Source organism: Pongo pygmaeus, chromosome 9 (genome assembly GCF_028885625.2).
Source record: "Pongo pygmaeus isolate AG05252 chromosome 9, NHGRI_mPonPyg2-v2.0_pri, whole genome shotgun sequence".
Lineage (NCBI taxonomy): Eukaryota > Metazoa > Chordata > Mammalia > Primates > Hominidae > Pongo > Pongo pygmaeus.
Genome location: NC_072382.2, coordinates 123,324,635 through 123,346,268, shown reverse-complemented (window position 1 = coordinate 123,346,268; position 21,634 = coordinate 123,324,635). Strand labels below are relative to the sequence as shown.

At 43.8% G+C, this 21,634-nt stretch overlaps 1 protein-coding gene and 1 non-coding gene across 9 annotated transcripts in view; one reads left to right on the top strand and one right to left on the bottom strand.

Annotated features, from left to right (window-relative positions):
- SORL1 (sortilin related receptor 1) overlaps positions 1-21,634 on the bottom strand; it is a 180,561-nt gene that overhangs the window by 57,085 nt on the left and 101,842 nt on the right. For 6 of the 8 annotated variants that reach the window (XM_063671515.1, XM_063671516.1, XM_054441732.2 and 3 more), the window contains exons 18-24: positions 20,786-20,917; positions 18,718-18,809; positions 17,287-17,533; positions 16,466-16,604; positions 8,989-9,162; positions 5,579-5,692; positions 1,498-1,620 (exon numbers count right to left, since the gene is read on the bottom strand). In XM_063671515.1, the coding sequence (XP_063527585.1) occupies positions 1,498-1,620; positions 5,579-5,692; positions 8,989-9,162; positions 16,466-16,604; positions 17,287-17,533; positions 18,718-18,809; positions 20,786-20,917 (1,021 nt within the window). The remainder of the gene's footprint in view (positions 1-1,497; positions 1,621-5,578; positions 5,693-8,988; positions 9,163-16,465; positions 16,605-17,286; positions 17,534-18,717; positions 18,810-20,785; positions 20,918-21,634) is intronic. The other 2 variants (XM_063671512.1, XM_063671513.1) reach the window with 1 other exon arrangement.
- On the top strand, positions 5,989-6,061 carry TRNAK-UUU (transfer RNA lysine (anticodon UUU)). Its single transcript has one exon. It is a non-coding gene; the product is annotated as a tRNA-Lys (tRNA).

The window sequence follows — 21,634 nt, the reverse complement described above, 5'->3', positions numbered from 1 at the left end:
CGAAGGGAAAATAGTTGCACATTCCAAGGACATGTTTTCAGGCACTTGAAGAAGGAAAACTGGGAATTTTTTAAAAACCTTCCAAGAGCCAGGCTAGGGGTATTTTCTGTGTGGAAATGGCCTAGGCTCTGATCTGCTGGTTAACTTGCATTGAGATGATTTACAAGCTGCCCTTGCTCCCCTTATTTCAGCTGCTATGAGTCAAACCACCTGCTCATAATCAAGCAGGCTGTGTCCATGTGCATAAGCACAGCGTGGCTGGACCTGCCCCCCGTGGACAGGGAGAGAGGGCCCAGTAGGGCCTGGCCAACTCATCACCATGTCTGGGTCAGCGTCTGGCCTCCACTCTCACTTCCCTCTCATGCCTCAATCTGGCACACCATGCTGATTGCATAATGTCTCCTTCGGTGGTCAGCAACTATGAGTCTGGGACCAGGGACTGTTAACTAAGATGGGTCTCATGAAACTGACAAGGAGGTACTGTGCAACAGAAATAGTGGAGGATTAGAAAACGGGAGACATGGATTCCAGTTCCCCATTCTGACACAAACTAATTGTGTCACCTTGAATAAGCCCCCTGACCTCTACAGACCTCAGTCACTTTAGAAAGTAGAAATTAAAAGGATTGGACCAGAGAATCTCTGTCATTCCTTGGAATTGTAACCCACTGTTTTTCTAAATATAAAAATGTCCATTCAGAAAACAGATGCTCACTCAATGCCTATACCATCTGCTAACTTCTAATAATAACAGAGTTGAATGAATTAAATTTGTTAAAAAAAAAAAAGAACAGTTCACAGAGGTGCAGATTTGTGTCTTCAGCAGGCTAATCTCACACCCACTGAGACATGTGGGCCAAGCCTGTAGAGCTGTTAATAACCCCCTGAATTCATTCAGAAATTTACTTCCTTATTGTCACCTTTCATCCTTATAGCATCTCTCCAAGGCAAAGCAGGGTCCATTTCCCCATTTTTCAGATTAGAAAACAAAGGCTAATCTAAGAGTAAGTGACAGGAGCTGAGTCCAGGCTCCATCTTTTCTGACCATGAACCATGAGGATTCAGTTCTGCTGGAGACACTTGATCCAGAGTTAATGGGAATCCAGGGTCCCATCCAGAGTTAATGGGAATCCAGGATCCCATCCAGAGTTAATGGGAATCTAGGGTCCCATCCAGAGTTAATGGGAATCTAGGGTCTCATCCAGAGTTAATGGGAATCTAGGGTCTCATCCAGAGTTAATGGGAATCTAGGGTCCCATTAACTCTGGATCAAGTGTCTCCAGCGAACTGAATCTTCATGAAAAGCAGCAAACAAGCTCTTTAAGAATGGACAGAGAAATGACTCAACCCCACCATGTGGATGGAGAAAGCCATTCAGCTAGAATATCATAAATCCTGAGATGGCTATCAGAAAACCAGTATACACCAGTACAGCCCGTGAGGCAGCACAATGACCCCCCTCTCCAGAGCAGGGTTTCAGGATGTGGTGTCCCCTTACCACAATGACTTTCATCACTGTTGTCTCCACAGTCATCCTCAAGGTCACATTTATAGGACAGTGGGATACAAGTCCCAGACTCCTGGCAACGAAACTGGGTGTCCAGGTCACAGATGGTGGTAGCTAAAATGGGAGAGAAAGACAACATATTCCTTAGGTACAATTCATTTCCCACAAATGTAAACATCCTACTGGAAAACCAATTAAAAAATAGAAGAAAGCAGATATTAATTGTAGCAACAGAAATTAAACCTAGACTTATAGAAGAAATAAATTGCACGAGAGCTTGAAATTTACAACCAAGAGAGATAAGGGCATATCTTTCTGTGGACAGCTTCCAGATCGGAACAGGACTGGGAAAAGTGAGAAACTGTCATCTGTTGGGGAGAGAGAGACAGGCTAGATGACCTCCTAAGATCCCTTCAGACGCGAAAAGTGTCTTCCTAAATAAGTGACAGAAATACCTTTATCTATGAAACTACGATTAGAGAAGCTCAATTTCACACAAGAAGTTAGCACTTCATTGTACAGATGGTAAAGGCAGCATGGAGGTGGAATTCTACAGTAGGAACATAGGCTCTGTCTGAAGTCGGTCAAGACTGGGTATCAAATCGTGGCTCTACATCTTCCTGGGGAAATTAATTTTAATCTCCCTACGGCTCAGTTTTCTCAACAGTAAAACTGGGTAAGATAATGTGTCCTAGTGCTTGAGATCACAGTCAGAGAGACTATATTTGTTTTTTTGTTTTTTGAGATGTAGTCTCGCTCTGTTGCCCAGGCTGGAGTGCAGTGGCGCAATCTCGGCTCACTGCAACCTCCGCCTCCCGGGTTCAAGCAGTTTCTCCAGCCTCAGCCTCCCGAGTAGCTGGGATTACAGGCACCCACCACCAGCCCCAGTTAATTTTTGTATTTTTAGTACAGATGGGGTTTTGCCATGTTGGGCAGGCTGGTCTCGAACTCCTGGCCTCAAGTGATCTGCCTGCCTCAGCCTCCCAAAGTGCTGGGATTACAGGCATGAGCCACCACGCCCAGCCAGAAAGACTAGATTTGAATTGAGTCCGCTACCTACAACTTACTTCACCTGCCTTTACTTGGTAGCATTGGTATGAAGATAAACCAGGGAACAAGTTTGGAACTAGAGCCTATTAAATAGGATGTAAATATAATGCACTCTAAACAAATGTCACTTCTCTTCCTCATCATTCCTCATGTCTTTCTGGCATTAGAATGGATATAGAATTAGATTTTTCTTCCTCTCCTAAGTAGATATTTCCTGTGCTTAAGCACAATCCCTGGCACCCCATGAAACACCCTCCAGGAAAGGTGAGGGGAAGGCAGGCTGCTCTCAGGAGCAGTGAAAGGCTGACCCAGGAGGTAAAATGTGGCAGAACAGAATCCTGCCACGGGGGAGGGGTTGTCGTGCACGAAATGCCAAATAGCAATGCTGCCGTTAGACATCCTGGCAGCTCTTATTTGAGGCTCCATTTCTTCTCTGTAATTGAGCTCGTGGTGGGAGGCAGGGGATGAATGCAAAATGACAAGACTGCAGGGATTCACGTCAAAACCTTGAGTGCCTGACAGCCACCCAGCTGGAGGAATCTGTGTAAGAGGGAGGGAAACCCACTGACAACACCCTCCTGCATCCACTGCTCCCTGGAAGCTGGCGGGGTGCCTCACTTAACTCCCCACATGGCAGTACTCAATCACGGCGGTCCCGCTCCTGCAGCCCTGCTTAGAAAAAGGGAACCTCTCTCCTCCACAGGCAACCTCCTTGATAAGGGAGACACACATGCAGGCACAGATAAGCCCCTCTCTCGACTCCCAGGCTCTGAGTTTTAAATCTTTCTGGTTCCTCCTCTCCACGCCTCAGCTCCATCTGACATGTGTAGACCTGAGCCAGGTGAAACAGGGAGACGACGGAGCAGAAAGTAGGTCTCGGGGTCTCTGGAAAGTGAATCCCAGTTGACATTCACACCAAGCCGGGAGGAGGGCAGGGCCAGCTCCATACTTCATGCATAACTGTGCAGTCTGCAACAGAGCTCAGGGGCTAGGTGGGAGGAAGCCACTGGGGGCAGCAGGTGCCTCCCAAAAGATGCAGGTCTTCATTCCTCTCAAAACTCGGAGCCAATACAAGATTCAGCTTGTCCATTTAGTAGAAACCAAGCCCAAGGGCACAAGGAGGAATGCTGTGCCACCTGTGTCCCTCACTCTTGGATATGAGGTCATCTGGTTTGTATCTCGCTGCTTCCACTGTGCCTAATTATGTCTGGGCAATTTCCTTGTAACTTGTTAATTCTAAGAAGTATCTTCTATCCCACCCAGATATGTAATAAACTCCTTTCCATTATCTGCTTCAATGCTGTTAACAAGCATTAATGTTTTTAAAGGGCTTTGGCTATTCCCTCACAAATATCACACCTTCCTGCAACTCTGAGAGATAGAGGAGGCTTTATAGGCCTTATTTTTTGCAGAAAAGACACAGAGAGGCCAGTGCTTTCCCAAATCTGCCATTCAGCAAATAAGCTCTTCTCCCTCGGTGTGAAAGGTATCCTCTGAAGCCAAGGGAAAACGATTAAGGAAAGGCTTTGTAAATAACCCTCTATCAGCCAAAGGGGGTAGTCTATAGGATTGCAGGGCCCAGATGTGTTTAATGAGTTGGATATTTCACAAGTTGCTTTCTGGGTGAAGTGGCAGGGGAGCCGGGCACAGGCCCCATGGATGACTGGCTAAATGAGTATCTAGAGCTTCCCATTAATCTGTTCTTACAGTACAAATGGGTAAATGAGCCCCTGGGTTGCCAAAGGTAAAATATTTAAAAGAGAAGCCTCTGACTTGGTTCCTGCTTCTGGTCTCTCTCCATCAAACGCATTCTGCCCACTACTTATCCTTCCAAAGATGAACTTTTATCACATCACATCAGTGGTTCCTAACTGCTTCTCCGAAAAAGTCCACAAAGCCCTTGCTGCCCTGGGCCCTGCCCACTCATCCAACTTCACCTGGGCCCCTGTGCTCATACCCATTCTCCATAACTCAACCAGTTTCCTGGCCATGCCAGCTTCCCCACATGCTGCTCCCTTGCCTGTGAATTGATTCCCTCCACCTCTGCTTAGTTCACCCCGGACATTCTCCAGAGCTCTTTGCTAGGGCGTGCCCAAGTTTGCTTTGGGTGCCCATCCTACATGCATATGACACTTCTGCATCGCAGTGCCCACCACTCTACTGTAACTGCCTATTTTTCTGACTCCTACTTCAGACTGTGAACTCCGTTTCCGCCTTGATCGGCAATATATATGCAGGCCCAGCACAGAGCCTGGAACACAGGGCGTAGAGCAACTGCTTGTTGAGTGAATGCATGACTGACAAAAGGGCAAATCATCTCCTTATAAGATAATGTCGAAGCTACTAAAAATTAAGTGAAGAAAAAGATAGTGAAAATTTGTGGTTAATAAACTATCTGTTATTTGTGGTTGGTTGGTTTTCTTTAACTTCTGCTAACCACAGTCTTATACTTTAGAAGTCAGACCTTAAAAATTATACAGCCCAAAGATGACATTTACATGGCATGTACACCAATGGCCCCACAATGTAGGCCAAGCTATGCATTACTAACCAATGAAAACAATCTCTCTTGAGCCTGGTAGGTAGCCAACATCAACTAACTGGAGTAAATACCAATTTTCCATCCCTAAAAAGGCTGAATATTGAATTTCCAAATCAAAGAATATCACCTGTTTACTCACCCCAAGTCACCAGCTTTATTACAGAGCCACAGCCAAGACTAGAGCCCAGATTGCCAAATCAATTCAGTTTCAGCCATGTGATGTTTATTTATAAATCTCTTGTAATGAGTGGTACTTCTGGGGTGGTTAAAAAATATTATGTATATAATATTAATCCTATATATCTAATATCTACCTGTATATGGAAATATGTTTTCTCTGTCATCCAAGCCCCATCAACTTAGATGGGCATCACCAATCATGGGTGGCCCTCACCCTAGACCTTAGGCTCTCAGCCTGGGAAGAGCCAACCAGGCTTCTGAGTAATGGTAAATGCTTAACGTCCAATCCAGAAGACTCACGGCAGTTTCTCTCATCGCTCATGTCTCCACAATCGTTGTCGAAGTCACACCACCAAATGCTGTTGATACAGTTCCCGTTGCTGCAGCGATACTGGTTGCGAAGACAGGTGTTCTCTACCCATCAGAGTGCGGCAGGGGAGGAAATGAAACCAATATTATTCTTACTGCTGGACCACAGGACTTTCTCTTTTGAGTTTTCCTTCCTTTAGTAACTATTGGGGGAAATTCAGCCAGATATCGGGCGAAATTCACCCCTGATATTTCACATAGGTTCTTTTCTATTTTCCCTAAGTGTTGGCTGGTCTGAGAAATAAAGGGACAGAGTACAAAAGAGAGAAATTTTAAAGCTGGGTGTCCGGGGGAGACATCACATGTCAGCAGGTTCCGTGATGCCAGGTTATGTGAGTTGAGCCTGGGTAGCTCAGTCGGTAGAGCATCAGACTTTTAATCTGAGGGTCCAGGGTTCAAGTCCCTGTTCAGGCGCCAGATATTGGAGGAAATTCAGCCAGATATCGGGCGAGATTCACCCCCGATATTTCACATAGGTTCTTTGCTATTTTCCCTAAGTGTCGGCCGGTCTGAGAAATAAAGCGACAGAGTCAAAAGAGAGAAATGTTAAAGCTGGGTGTCCGGGGAGACATCACATGTCAGCAGGTTCCATGATGCCCCCGACCGTAAATCCAGCAAGTTTTTATTAGTGATTTCAAAAGGGGAGGGAGTGTACGAATAGGGTGTGGGTCACAGAGATCACATGCTTCACAAGGTAATAGAATATCACAAGGCAAATGGAGGCAGGGCAAGATCACAGGACCATAGAACTGGGGCAAAATTAAAATTGCTAATGAAGTTTTGGGCACACATTGTCACTGATAACATCTTATCAGGACACAGGGTTTGAGAGCAGACAACCAGTCTGACCAAAATTTATGAGGCGGGAATTTCCTCGTCCTAATAAGCCTTGGAGCACTACGGGAGACTGGGGCTTATTTCATCCATAAAAGACAGCCGCCCCCCAAAGCAGCCATTTTAGAAGCCTACCCTCAGGGATGCATTCTCTTTCTCAGGGATGTTCCTTGCTGGGAAAAAGAATTCAGTGATATTTCTCCCATTTGCTTTTGAAAGAAAGAATATGGCTCTGTTCCGCCTGGCTCACTGGTGGTCAGAGTTTAAGGTTATCTCTCTTGTTCCCTGAACATTGCTGTTATCCTGTTCTTTTTCCAAGGTGCCCAGATTTCATATTGTTCAAACACACATGCTCTACAATTTGTGCAGTTAATGCAATCATCACAGGGTCCTGAGGCGACATACATCCTCCTCAGCTTACAAAGATGACGGGATTAAGAGATTAAAGTAAAGACAGGCATAGGAAATCACAAGGGTATTGACTGGGGAAGTGATAAGTGTCCGTGAAATTTTCACAATTTATGTTCAGAGATTGCAGTAAAGACAGACATAAGAAATTATAAAAGTATTAATTTGGGGAACTAATAAATGTCCATGAAATCTTCACAATCCACGTTCTTCTGCCATGGCTTCAGCCGGTCCCTCCGTTTGGGGTCCTGGACTTCCCGCAACAAGTAACATGATGGTAAAGGGCGAGGAGGAATGCCAAGCACACATGTATACAGGGAAGGAAATGTCCCATACTAGCCTCTTGCTTTCCTCTTTTAGTTAAAAATCAAAGGAGAGGAAGAGGCTGGAAGAAATATTTAGAAGCGGATAAAATGCTTTAAGAAGGATAACCACAACACCAGTTGAGTCTATTGGGTAGTGAATATAGTACATCAACATTATAAAATACTAATTACACACAGAACTCCTTAATGGACTGTGTCTACACAGAATTAAAACATACAGATTCAATATATCTATAGGTATGTTTATATATATATAGTTATATATATCCATATATATTCTATCAAGCAAATGAGTTATGAAGATTTTCTCAATACTCTGAGAAATTTTTCTGCCCCGTGACTACTTTAAAGCAAGCAATTAAAATTCCTTACAGAAAAAAATGTATAGTTTGGCAAACTGCATCAAGAACATGTGATGATTGGTCTCATATTTGGATAATCAAAGGCATTCTAATGGGAAAAATGGAGTAGCTTTCTTCCCCTTCTCTTGGAATTTAGTGTTGATTCTATTTCTTTCCAAACAGTTTTAAGATTGTATCCACAGCCTGAAAGAAAGTCTCTTGTTTCTAAGAAAGAAAGGCTCATCTTTTTTCTGTTTATATTTCTTAAGGAAGATTGACTAAAAGGCTTGTATTGTGTGTTTCACTGCCTTGGACTTGGGCTGCTGTGAGAAGCAGGGTTAGGATTACAAAGCAAATAGCGTAGGCACAGTGGCTCATGCCTGTGATCCCAGCTCCTTGGGAGGCAGAGGAAGGATCCCTTGAGCCCAGATGTTCAAGACCAGACTAGGCAACAAAGTGAGACCTCGTCCCTATAAAAGAAATTAGCCGGGCTCGTGCCTGTAGTCCTAGCTTCATGGGAAGCTGAGACAGAAGAATCCCTTGAGCCCAGGAGTTTGAGTTGAAGCTGCAGTGGGCCGTGAATGTGCCAGCCTGGGCAATACAGCAAGATCCTGTCTCTTTCTTGTCTCTTTAAAATGTAAAAAAAAAAAAAAGGCAAATAGAATCACAGATAAGGAAAAGCAGAAATTCTGGCCATCAATCCATGCACTTCATGGCAAGGTGCCCTTGCAGAGGTTCACCTCACTCACAGAAACATGAAGCTGGAGGCGGGGGAAGTGGCAATGGTAAAAATTACACAGGAAGGAAAAATTTTTAAATTTCAGAGGAAAGAAATGTTAAATCTCTATATTCAAATTCAGAGGGGGAGTGGGTGTAAGCCTGCTCTTGCCACTTGGTCACGGCATAAGGTCTAGACTCAAAGTGCTTTGCAAACATTGGTCTGAAAGTTCAGGACACACTGGGCTAGGCTACGGTGAGAGGATGGACAACCGTTAGGTGAGAGTAAGTCAACGCGGAAGGAGTCACACTGGTTATTTTTCCCAGTCAGGTTGGTCCAACTTATGCAAAACAGGAGAAGGTAAGAAACCTGGATGTGAGGGATGGGTGAGGAGAGGAAGAAGCAAAAGAATAAAAAGGAAGACCCTGAAGAAAGCCTGTGCCATCTGACATGAAACCAAAAACCACAGCTACTACTTAGAAAGGTACAGCGTAGGCCTGTTCTGAATGAGGACTGAAGGGCCTCTTTGACCCTAACCAGGCCTTAGAACCCAAACCAGTATTCTTGTGAGTATCTGGTAGGTTTGATTTTTACCTTGGACTTTTTCCAATAACCCAAAAAGGTTAGGAAACAGAGAGCTATCCCTCCCTCCCCTGGGGGGGAGCAGGAAACAAAGGAAGGAGGATGACAGGCAAAAAAGAAAAAGAGAAGTACCTTCTTTGACACAGGTATTGTTCTTGAGCTGATAGCCCTGAGGGCAGTCACACATCAGGTCCCCTGATGGAAGCACACTGCTGGACACACCCTCTGGACACCTGCAGCTTCTACTGTTGTTGGCCTTGGGCAGGCACAGCAGGCTGCATGGCCTGGGCACACAGGCATTGCTTCCTGGAGGGAAGACAAACAGCAGCAGGTAGGTTAATACACACCATGAGGGAGGTACTGAATACAAGAAGGAGACCCACTGCAACCTCCTCGTCTTACGGAAAGGAGAAGCTCTCAAGGGTCAAGTGGCAAGCTTTGGGGAGCCTACTGTACTGAAAACTTCTGCTCAGTATAACCAGTGACTTGCATCCTGTCTTCAGCCAGATCAGACTGCCCCAGAGCCAAGCCAGGCAGCAGGGATCCTCCTGGGAATTTGGAAATGGGTTACTCAAAGACAAGAAAACAACCAAGGAGCTGGAGCCAAGGAAAGGATCATAGAGTGTGGGTGCTGAAGTGGCACATGGCAAGCCAAAACCGTGTGGAAGTCAAAACTCTGGGTATGCAGATAAGCTCAGTCTGCAGACCGTCAGGAGACTAAAAGAGACTTACGGAGGCCAGGCATGGCAGCACGCACCTGTAGCCCCAGCTACTCAGGAGGCTGAGGCAGGAGGATCGCTTGAGCCTGGGAGCTCGAATCCAGCCTGGGCAATATAGCAAGATCCTATCCCTTACAAAATTTTTTTTTAAATTTAAAAAAGAGTCAGAATGTCTTTGGACTCCTCAATCACAACACTAGTGGCTATAATATAGTTGAACATTACCTTCAAAATTCTGAATAATTTTTTTTTTTTTAAAAAGAAAGAGACTTACGGAGAGAAGAGGCCTAATGAGAGGGAAAGAGAAAGAACAGCTCCAGTCCCCATGAGGCTCTCATAGACTTTCATCTTTGGGCTCCTTTATTCGTTCCATAAAACCATTCACTTGAGCTAGCTTGAGTGGGTTTCTGCTCCTTAGGGCCCCAAAGGCCTTAATTAGAACATACACCTGGTTAATGGTGGGCCCAGGACAAAAATCCAGGCCTCCCCTTCTCAATTCCTTTGTGCCAGAGTGCAGCTCAAGAGCTAAAGGAGGAGTCAACCACAGTACTCATCAGCCACTGCTGTGCAATGAGTTCATGTAAGGACTAGTTCATGCTGATCTAGCCCACTCCTGCCAATCTTTTCTCTGGTTCAGCTTACTAAAGGCAGCACCAGAGAGAGTTCGTAAAATCCATCACTGCACTCTTGAGAAGGAGTCTTTGTGGATGAACAAAGATGGCAAAAATGCCATCCTATCCCCTACATCGTTCCAGGGATGGCAGGTAAGAAGATGCATAAACCATTTTATAACAATCTGAAACGTGATACAACTATGGGGTCACAGAAACTATGAAATCATGTTTTTTCTTTTGACTGCAATTATTAATCATGAAAATGGGAAAAATGAACATAAAAACTTAGATAAAACTCAATTGCTAATTCTTCATTTGTGCTATGTCATGGACAGAGACGCCCTCCCACACATCAGCACCATATCCAAATCATCTGTTGCCACCCAGCCAAGCATTCATCTAAGCCATGCCTATCCTGGCCTACAGGTTAGACGAAGTTCATTAATGACACTCAGTGTCAATATGGATAATATACTCAGTAGCTTTGGGTGTGTGTGCATATCATTGGTAAATTTACATTACAAATAAAAATAAAAATCACAATGCTATGGCAACAACGTTATTATGACACCAAGAATAAGAGGTATTACCAAAGAGAGAAAACATACACGTCCAGAGGAAGGGAGGTTCATATGATGAAACATTCCAAAAGGTTCAGTAAATAGAGAGAAAACATACACCTCCAGAGGAAGGGAAGTCCACATGATGAAACAGTCCAAAAGGTTCAGTAAATAATCAATCATAACAGCTTAATTACCATAGCAGACTAACCAGTTGACTATAGCAGAAGTCCCAGACATCCCTTCACTCTGATCCATTAGTGGGCACAGATTGCTCCTTTAGTTCAAAGGTACAGGCCACTGGCTACAAGACGGAATGCAGAATTGACATGAAGCCACCACTCATGAGAAACAACTCAAACAAGGATGTGGGAACATGTGTTTTGTATTCAAAGGACAATATATCACTCAATGTTCCAAGATCCTGAACAATAACGGAATATGATGTTATTTAAAAATACTCTATTACTAGCTGGGTGCACTGGCTCACACCTGTAATCCCAGCACTTTGGGAGGCCAAGGTGGGAGGATCACTCGAGCCCAGGAGTTCGAGACCACCTCCACAACATAGTGAAGACCGCCTCCACAAAAAAAAAATAAGCAAAATTAGCTGGGTACACATCTGTGATCCCAGCCACTCCAGAGGCTGAAGTGGAAGGATTGCTTAAGCCCAGGAGACAGAGGCTGCAGTTAGCTGAGATGGCGCCACTGCACTCCAGCCTGGGCAACAGAGCCAGAGCCTGTCTCAAAAACAAACAAACAAACAAACAAACAAATAAAATAAACGACTCTATTACAGGATGATTTTTTTCACAGGGATCGTGTCTGTAAAATAATGTAACTAACATTTTCATATGCAGAGCAAATATTCCTATCCAAACAAGCAAGAAGAGCTAAGAATAGAGAACTCAAAATGGGGTATCATATTTCAGGAGGCTGATCTAGGCGGAAATGTATGAAACTGAACTCTGAGGCAGTAACCAGGGGCAAATTGCAAAACAAGCTAACCAAGTCATTGATCATAAGAGGTAGGCAGGGGCAGGAATGTCTAGGCTAGTATGAAGCCAGAGAATGGAAAATGGGAGAGCTGCATCAGAGAGAACCTGGAAGAAGATGGAAGGGTAATTCACCAACTCCTATGATGGCAATTCAACCACAGCCACAGACCCTTTATACAGGATGCCAATTGTCTTGAGTGGACCAGGCAATATGAAAACCGTCATCTCAATGTGAAGAGTGGACAATCATCTTCAAAGACATTCCCTTAGAAGATCAAACACGTAGCCCCGTGATGTCTTTACTGGGCATGTTCAGAACATTTTCACATTTCCTGTTTGGAAAATTCCTCCAGGAATACTTTAGGAGCCAAAAATGTCATCATCTCAAGTATCTATACACTTGGCAATTATCAAAATCAAATCTATCTCAAATAATAAATATGTGCCCTCATTATAGATATTTAAAAGCACGTACTTACTGCAGGCTCTAAAGGAAAATTCCAAAACTGCAAAAGAATTCCAAAGCTCCAAGAGCCATTGCAGGAGCAACTGAATACATCAACAATCTTGTAAAGTAACCTCTTTAAAGAAAAAACACACTTTACAAAGAATAAATTCCAGTTATACCATTTAAAAGCCAGCTAGTGGCCAGATACAGTGGCTCACACCTGTAAATCCTAGCACTTTGGGAGGCTGGGGCGGGCAGATTGCCTGAGCTCAGGAGTTCAAGACCAGCCTGGGCAACATGGTGAAACTCAATCTCTACTAAAATACAAAAAATTAGCCAGGCATGGTGGCACATGCCTTTAGTCCGGGCTACTCAGGAGGCTGAGGCACGAGAATTGCTTGAACCCAGGAGGCAGAGGTTGCAGTGAGCCAAGATCATGCCACTGCACTCCAGCCGGGGCAACAGAACGAGACTCTGTCTCCAAAAGAACTAAATAAATAAAAAATGAAAACCAGCTAGCTATAAAGGAAAAATACATTTTTTGTTATCCATTTATAACCAAATATTTCAAATTGATAAATGTTGCAACTGAACAACAATTTTATTACGAACCATCATCAGTCAAAATCTAGAACAGTACTTCTGAACTGCTGTCATACTACCAGGGCACTGCTATTCCAGCAACACATGACAGAGGGAGCAGAGCCTGGTGATTTTATCGAAGTTCAAGCTTTGAAGTCAACGGGCCATGGTGCAAATTCTTACCACTTACTAAAAGTGTGACCTACACCAGTTACTAAACCAGACTTTCATATTCTCATCTATAAAATGGAAATATTAATAGTACATATAGAAGTCTTTGGGAAGACGAAGTGAGGTTATACAAGCCCACAAAGCACATTACTGTGGTACTTATAACACAGCAACCCCTCAATAAATGTAGTTACTATCAATTATTATTATTTAACACTTGGTTAATATAGTAATCCCCACTTATTCCAAAATCCCCAATTCTAAGACCCCTAGGCGACGCCTGAAACTGCAGACAGGACCAAACCTATACTGTGCATGAATTTCTTTTTCCTTCTTTACAATTTCAGAGATAGAAGTTTCGTTCTTACAGCAGATCTTAGCAAACTCGGTGTAAGATTATTTTTCCTCCCTTATTAAGTCTAGAACTTTCACCCTTTCCCTAAAGGAAGCACTTTACGACCTCTCTTTGGCATATCCAAATTACTAGAATCACTACTCTTGAGGTGTAGGGTCATCATGAAGTAAAATAAGGGTTCATTGCATATAAGCACTGCAGTACCTTGACACCCTGATAACCCAGCCGGCTCCTAAAGGGACTAATAAGCCGGCAGCATCAACAGCATGAGATGCTGGACAAAGGGAGGATTCACATCCCAGGTGGGACAGGGAGGAGACAGTACAAGATTTCATCACATTATTCAGAACAGCAAGCAATTTAAATCTTATACATTGTTTATTTCTGGAATTTTCCATATATATTTTTGGACAGTGGTTGACCGCAGGTAGCTGAAATCACAGAAAGCAAAATGGCAAATAAGCAGGAGACTACTGTAGAAAGTCCCGAATGTGTTAGGAGGAGACAACAAAAATAATAAAGATGGACAGGAGTCACATTCTTTCTTAGAGGAGTCACCTGTTTTAAAATAAGGAGAGTTGAAGGAATCTTGCGTCTCAGCTCCAGTGACTGAAATCTTCAGGCCTTTGTTTGATGGAGGACATCCACCCCTACTGATCTGACTTGCTAGCTAGCAGAGTGGATTTTTAGCATTTCTCCAAGTGCTAGATCCAACACACACCGTGGATCTGTAATACGATGTCCAAAAAAGCAAGTGTCCTCTCAGTGTCCAAAAAAAGCAAGCAGGTTAGAGCAAACAAGTTCAAGGCCAAGAGGTGCGGAATGCTCATAGACAGTGCTGACAGCCAGACACCACTGCAAAAGCTTTGATTTGACCCAAACTGGGCTGCAGAGAAAGACAAAAATGTCTTTCTCCAGCCCTGTATTTGGAGGCAGGAGGTCTCCTGGAAGTATCCTGCTCACAACCAAAGGAGAACAAGAGAGAATCCCAAAGGCAAACAGAGAAAGGAGCAGAGAGGTGATAACTGGCCATGGCCAAAGGGACAGTCACAGCCGCCTGTGCACAGGTCCAGGTCTGTGTTCTACTCACCAACACAGATCTCCCCCAGCTTTTTTTTTTTTTTTTTTTTTTTTTGAGGCAGGGTCTCACTCTGTCACCCAGGATGGAGTGCAGCAGCACGATCTCGGCTAACTGCAGCCTCAACCTCCCGAGCTCAGGTGATCCTCCCACCTCCACCTCTTGAGTAGCTGAGACTACAGGTGTGGGCCACTATGCCCTGCTAATACATATCTCCCTTTTAAACCAGCCTGTCATCTATCCAGACCTCACTCTGGGCCCCAAAATGACTCTGGCTAGCTTAAATGAAGATGACTCTTTGAGGCATGAAAGGGAAACTACACCTAAGGTGAGGATTGTAGGCCTGTCTGACTGGCACCAAGACACCATATTTGCACGTGCTGAGACCACAAACTCTCTCCTCCCGCACTGCTCCTCAGTCACGGGTGTGACTCCATGTCAGCTGTGCCCAAGTTCTTGGGATGAAGTGGACAGTCAAGACTGGGAAGTAAGTTGTGACCGGGTAACCACTGGCTTCATCTGCATACAGTGTTTCAGAAGCTCCTGTGTGCACATCAAACACGTGCATACAAGGACTTGTAAAAATGAAGACCCACTCTTCTGGACTAAGTGGTAACGTGGAGAAATGCTAAGAATCCACTTGGAGAAATGCTAAAGATCCACTCTGCTAGCTAGCAAGTCAGATCAGTAGGGGTGGATGTCTTCCATCAAACAAAGGCCTGAAGATTTCAGTCACTGGAGCTGAGAAGCAAGATTCCTTCAACTCTCCTTATTTTAAAACAGGTGCCTCATCTAAGAAAGAATGTGACTTCTCCACTTAGCGGCAGAATTGCAACAAAAGGCCTGCTCCTAAACTAGTGAGGATATTTTGGGAAAGCTAATTCATATCTGAGATTTAATTGCCTAATCTATAAACCATGGATCACAATACCAGCCTTCCCTACCTCACAGGTCAGTAGTGAAGACATAACAAATAATATCGTCTTACATTTGTAAGACACTTTATAGTTTTCTAAGGGTGTTCTCATGCTATCTTCACAATCCCAAGAGGATAACAATGATATCTATAACAGTGTTATTTCCCCTGTCAATTTTCTCTTAGTATAGGGTCAGCCAAGAACCATAAAACAATATCAACATTCCAGTTAAGAACAGAAAACTTAGCAGTTTGTCAATAAAGGAGAATCAGCAAACCCAGGATGCCATTTAATCCTGCTGAGATAAAGAAGGAAATTCTTAAAGGGACTATTCTTCTTGGTAATCCTCGGATCTTTCTCCTCTAGAATCAATAGTATGGCTGGGAGACAAGCAAAATTAAAGAGCAATCATGAAATGATAAAGGCTTTCCACTGAATAGTCTCAGACTCCAGGACTAGCAGGTCAAAGCCTCATAGCAGTTCTTGAAGCCTCACCCAGTAGATCTCTAAGACACCTACTGTCTGCACTCACTGCAATTCTTCCCCTCCCTTTTCATCCCTTATTCTTTCAACAAATACGAATTGAGCACCTGCAAAGTGCTAGACACTGGTAAAACTATCGGGGAATAAAAAAGACCATCTCTTTCTTCATGGGGTTTAGAGTTTCATGGTGGGAAAAGTTAATTAAAACAACACCTAACTACACAGCGCCATTCCAGCAGAGGTAGGTACGGTCAATGAGCAATAGGCCATCTGGGCAACCGGAGAACAAGCAAGAGGCCCTGTCAGGAAGCAACAACTATCTGAGCACCCAGCACAGAGTCTCTTCCTGCAAGTGTGCCAAACAGGGATTAAGCACATGTTAGGACTCTCCCAGCTGCAACAGAAGCCGAGCCACCAATCAGTCAGGGGCCAAAGGCAGGAGGAGGGTGTAATTACCCACCAAGCACCAACACTCTAGGCAGGCAAAAGCATGCTGTCTTCCAGCTGTTTGTGTATCATTAGAAAAGAAATTAAGATGTCATTAGGAAGAAATTAAATAATGTGCATGTTGTCGTGACAACAAAGATGCAGGCTGCCAGCTCCTACTCTGAGCAGAGATTGGCCACACGCAGCCCCTTTCTTGAGATCAACTCTACAGAGACAAAAGAAGAGACTCTGGCTTACCAGTGTTCTTCCCCTTGTAGAAAATCTTCATGTCCATGAGCCCCGTGAGCTGGTTTGCCAGAATCTCCATCTGGGACCCACTGTATTTGGAAGCTCGGAATATGCTGAGCTGTGACCAGTCATCCCAGTAGATTTCATTCTAAAAAGAAAACCTTTGCCCATTAGTCCAACTCTTTAGTTCTTTATTCTGGTCCTCTCTAACGGTAAGAGTTCCCCCAGGCAGGAGACAACTAACATTTATTGGCTGAATGGCTGGCCTGATCAAGATTCTACTTGAATGCAAAGGACAGCAATTTTATCCAAACCTCACCATATAACCCCACAGAAGAAATGGCCCAAAAGAAACTATCTGATAAGCATTCAAGTTTATGACACAAAACCAACCCCCTCAGTTTGAAATCTGCTTCTCAGAGTTGGGAAGAGCCATGTTGCTCTCCAGAGTCGAAAAAGAACTGCAAGGCACCGTAGGTGGTGCAGAGCTCACTGGAAGTCATCAGAGAACAAAGTGAGCAAAGCGCACAAGAAATGAAGACACCACCCCGAAATGAGGCTACTGACACTGAGGGGCAAACTGGGAATGTTCATGGGAACAGCCTTCACTTTTAACCTTTTAAAATGTGAACAGCAGGGGAGCCTGGACCCTTGGCGCCTCTGCCTGGCATCCCTCCATAGGACTGAAAATAAGTTATCTCAAATTTGGAAAAAAGGCCACCTTTAAGAAGTTAAACAGCTTCTCTGCAAAGCCCAGGGAGGCAGGCTCCTGATCTCATATGCTCCTCACCCGCTCTAGCAGACTGTCCGGCGGCAACAAATGGACTCACCTTAAAGACAGCAATGGCATAGGGGTGCGGGAGGTTGTCCAGAATGACGGAGCGCTGCTGGCCACTGAACGTGATCCGCTCTATGCAGTCCAGGTAGGCATCCGTCCAGTAAATCCACTGGTCGTCCACAGAGATGCCATTGGGCCACTTCACATCCTCTGACACCAGGCAATAGGCAGCAGAACCATCCATATTGCTCCGATAAATCCCAGGCTTCAGGTCTCCCCAGTCTGTCCAGAACATCACCCTAGCGAAAATGGGGACAGAACACATACCTCATCAATACTAGAGAAATGGGAGCTCAAATACTACTCCAGAAAAGGTCAGAAACTCCTTTCAAATGATCCGGCTGGTTATTTCGGCATTATTAAAACAATATGTAATGACAATACCTGAAGCCACTTAAATTCCTTCACCTGGAAATTCCTTTACTGGAATTTATCTATAGATAAAATCAAATTATGCAAAGATAATATACAAAGAAATGTATACATATGTATATTAAACTAAATGTTAATCAGCAGAGGAAGTGACACATTATGGTACATATAATAGAATACTGTAAAACCTAAAAATCTATATATGCTCACACAAAACTATCTTCAATACATATTAAGTTTGTTTAAAAAGGTACAGAATAGTAACCATACTACAATTCTATTTGGTGTGTATGTGTGTGTATGTGTGTGTGTTTTAAAGATAATACTTGTACATAAGTAAAAGCAATCATGAAAGATACATAAGACATTATTAACAATGATTACCACTAGGAAGTGTGAGGGTAAAGGGTTAAGAATGAAAAGGAAGAAAGCAAATTTTTTTCATAAAGTGCTGTTCTCTCTAAATATTGTCAACAAAGTACATACATTACTCTTAGAATTTTCCTTGAAAAAATTGTGCCAATTCTCTATCATAAATGCTACAAGAGAGGAAAAGCCAGAATGTCAAATCCAGAATTTCCCCTCTTAATTATGTTTCCTTCAGTTAATGAGTTAATATAAAGCACCTTTGCCTTCCCCAAGTGCACACTGATTGTAAGTAAGAAAACCTACACATGCTGGGAAAGCAGGGGAAAGATGGAATGAATTAAATGTTTGTACCATGCATGAAACTCAAGAGAAAGTCCTCACAATATCCAAGCAGGCCTGTCTATGTCTACAGAAGCTCTCTTTTAACATCAACTTTTCTAGAGAAACAACCCACAGATGCAAGACACCTGGATGCCTAAACAGACTCTGACACTGGCTAACAAAAAGCGAACTGAGTTACCTGACCACGATGACTAAGCTGTGTTCTCAAACTTCTCAGTTAATAGACCATTTCAACCACCATCATGAGAAACAGAGTTTTTGTCCCACAGTCTGTGTTTCATGAGAATCTATTAGTGTAGCATTGGATGCAAGACTGATTTCCTTTTGGGGCAACACTTACCCCTCTTGGGGCACGAGGACCAGAGCCCTGGGACGATCGAGCACAGAGGAATTGACGATTGTGAGTCGGAAGTCGCCATCTGGATTAGCTACCTGACAAAAACAGGGGGAAAAGAGGCTGAGATGGATCTGAGCTCCTTAAAGACCCCCATTGCCAAAGGTGGCTACTCAGCTTCTGCTACAGACATGTCCCCTGCCCGCCATGCCTGCCTATTTCCCTGACCTGACCCATCTGGGAAACTTGCCCCAACTTCTCATCACAATGAGCTGTTCCTTCCTCTGACTCATGGGACAATTTTCAAGTGGTCTGAAAGAGGAGCTAGAACCATGTATGCCCCAGTTTCCAGGGCATGATGATCTGGACAAAGCAATATCAGTAAGTAAATTACTCAAATAAGTAAACAAGCAGATAAGCATTTACTTATTTCACCATCCCATGTCACTCCACGTTCCAAGGCAATCTATGGCTCCAAACTCCCATACAACAAATTCTCAATGTCACAGCCTTGCAATGAAGAGTCCACAGGTGGGACTCATATTCGTGCTCCTTCCCGTCAGCCAGGCTGGTCATCTCTTGCTTCTCCAAGCCTGATGCGGACTCACTCCTGTCTGCTCTTGCCACATCCCATCCTGGGCCTACCTGCCCCACTGCTTACTCTAATCAAGGCATAACTCTCCTTCAAACCTCACTGCCAGGCCTGCCTCCTTTCCTAACTCTTCTGACCCACCTGGACCAATAAGCATCAGTAGCTCTGCACCTTGGCTCATCTGACACCATTTTGCACCAACAGTATTTGAGTTGTGCAGTGGTTGCCCCAGCCCGTGAAAAGGTGGGTGCTTGTGCACCACCTGCATTCTTCTAGCCCCTAGCCAAGTGATGACCACACGCAATTAAAGAAAGGACAGAAAGAGCAATAACACAACCACCGAGGCAGCATTCAGTAGATGCCAGTTCACTTCTATCGGCATCCCCATGAGGTGGACACAAGAACATTCTCTTCTCAGCCAGGGCTCAGCTCAGACATCAACCTCAAGTTGCCTGCTCTGTGTGCCTATTCTAATGTTGCCCCACTCTCCAAAAGCGCAATCACACTGCACTGTTTCAGAGTCTTTGCAGCATGTACCACCAACAGAACTGATTTATTATTTTGCTTTCTCCACTAAAATCTAAGCTCTACTGGAACAGGAACGTGTGTGTCCTGCCCACTGCTTTAACATCAGAACCTAAACCACATGTATCATGCAGAGAACCCCTGTCAAATGGTTGCGTGAATAAATGAATCTCCATCTAATGCATGAAGCAACTGAAGTTTAGAAAGCATAAGTACCTTGCCCCATGTCACTGAGCTAGTGGAGTCAAGCCTACACCCGGGTCTATCTCTCAAGTCTGTGTCTTTCGTCTTGCAACTCCTCTTAGCTCTCTGCATCTCCCTGCTTCTACTGCACTCCCCACTTCACCCACATGCCGTCTCTCCATGCAGAGTCAGTATAAAGAGGTGCTGAGGCAGTGAGCTGAGCATACTACATTCCCCCAGACAAAGATTTGGCAATTTAGAGGTCGTTCATCATCCTTGCCTTGGGTATATAAGGTGGGACAGGTTACTAGGTAGCTAAGTTGCAGAGAAATGGGGATTAATAACAGTGGTGATGATGATGATGATGATGATGATATTGTTGCTATCACTCTAATCGACTAAAATAATACTAGACTATTATTGTTATAGCATTATAATAATACCATGATATTAGGTCGATGCAAAAGTAATTGTAGTTTTTGCCATCATGTTTAATAAAAGTAGTAAAATAAAACAAAAACAATATATAAATAAAATAAAAATATTACCATTCATTGTTATTAGCTAAGCTTCTGCTAGCCAAAAGATCAACTCCCAGGTACTTACCCCCTTTTCTCTCCTCTCCAGAGGCTCGGCTAGTCCATTCTCTGGAAACTCGCAGGAAATTTCCAGAGTAATCTGACACACTGGCCCTTGCCTCTGTGTCAAATCTGGCTCAAAGCCCAGGTGCCCCGCCTGCTCCCTTAATTAAGAACAGCACGAAAATACACATACCTCAATCTTTTTGAAGCCCGCATCTACCCAGTAAAGCAGCTGGCTGAGAGGTTCAAAAGCCAAAGCTTCTACCGTCTCCAGGCCAGAATTGATGATCACCTCTTGCCCTGTGCTTCCATTCAAACAGAGGCGCTGAAGAGAGAAAAGTAATAATAAATGCTAGGAACTGTTCGAATGACCCCCTGCCAAGTCAGTCCCATGAAGGGTAACCCTTTATTCAACTGGCAGGACTGAAAAGGGATGAGATGTTTTACGTTAGTAAACTTTCCAGACACATGAAGCCAGGTTTTCATGAAAGCATTTCTAAAATGTACTATATTTTTGTTTTTTAAGCAGAATAAAGAGAATTTCATCATATATATTACTCTGCATTATCATTATGAACACTGGTTACTAAATTATGCTGTATCGCAATAATAAAGTCGGAGATTACTGAGATGTATGAGTCTGTTTGCTTTTAAAATAAGTGAAACCAGACTGCTGTTATATTTAAGTTCTTGTGTCTGCTTTTATACTCTTTCTTCCCTGTGAGGCTCTTAGCCATCAAGTGCTATTGTTGGACAGCTCCATTCAGCATCACCGCCAGCCCCCACCCCAACCCCCTCAAATACCCAAGCACTATAAAATTTCTGTTGGGTTGGAATCTAGATAAAAATTTATTGGAATTGCTTTTCTAAAAGGATAAAGTAGACAATGAATAAAGATCAAATAGCTCTCCTTTAAATGCATGGGTTTGAGTGTATGGCTATCTACCTGGCCTGTCCAGGGCTCTTTAATGCTTACTTCCTGGTTCTTATCTGTGTTCAGAACAGCTGAAGTGGATAATTATGTGAGCTATGGGTAAGTCAA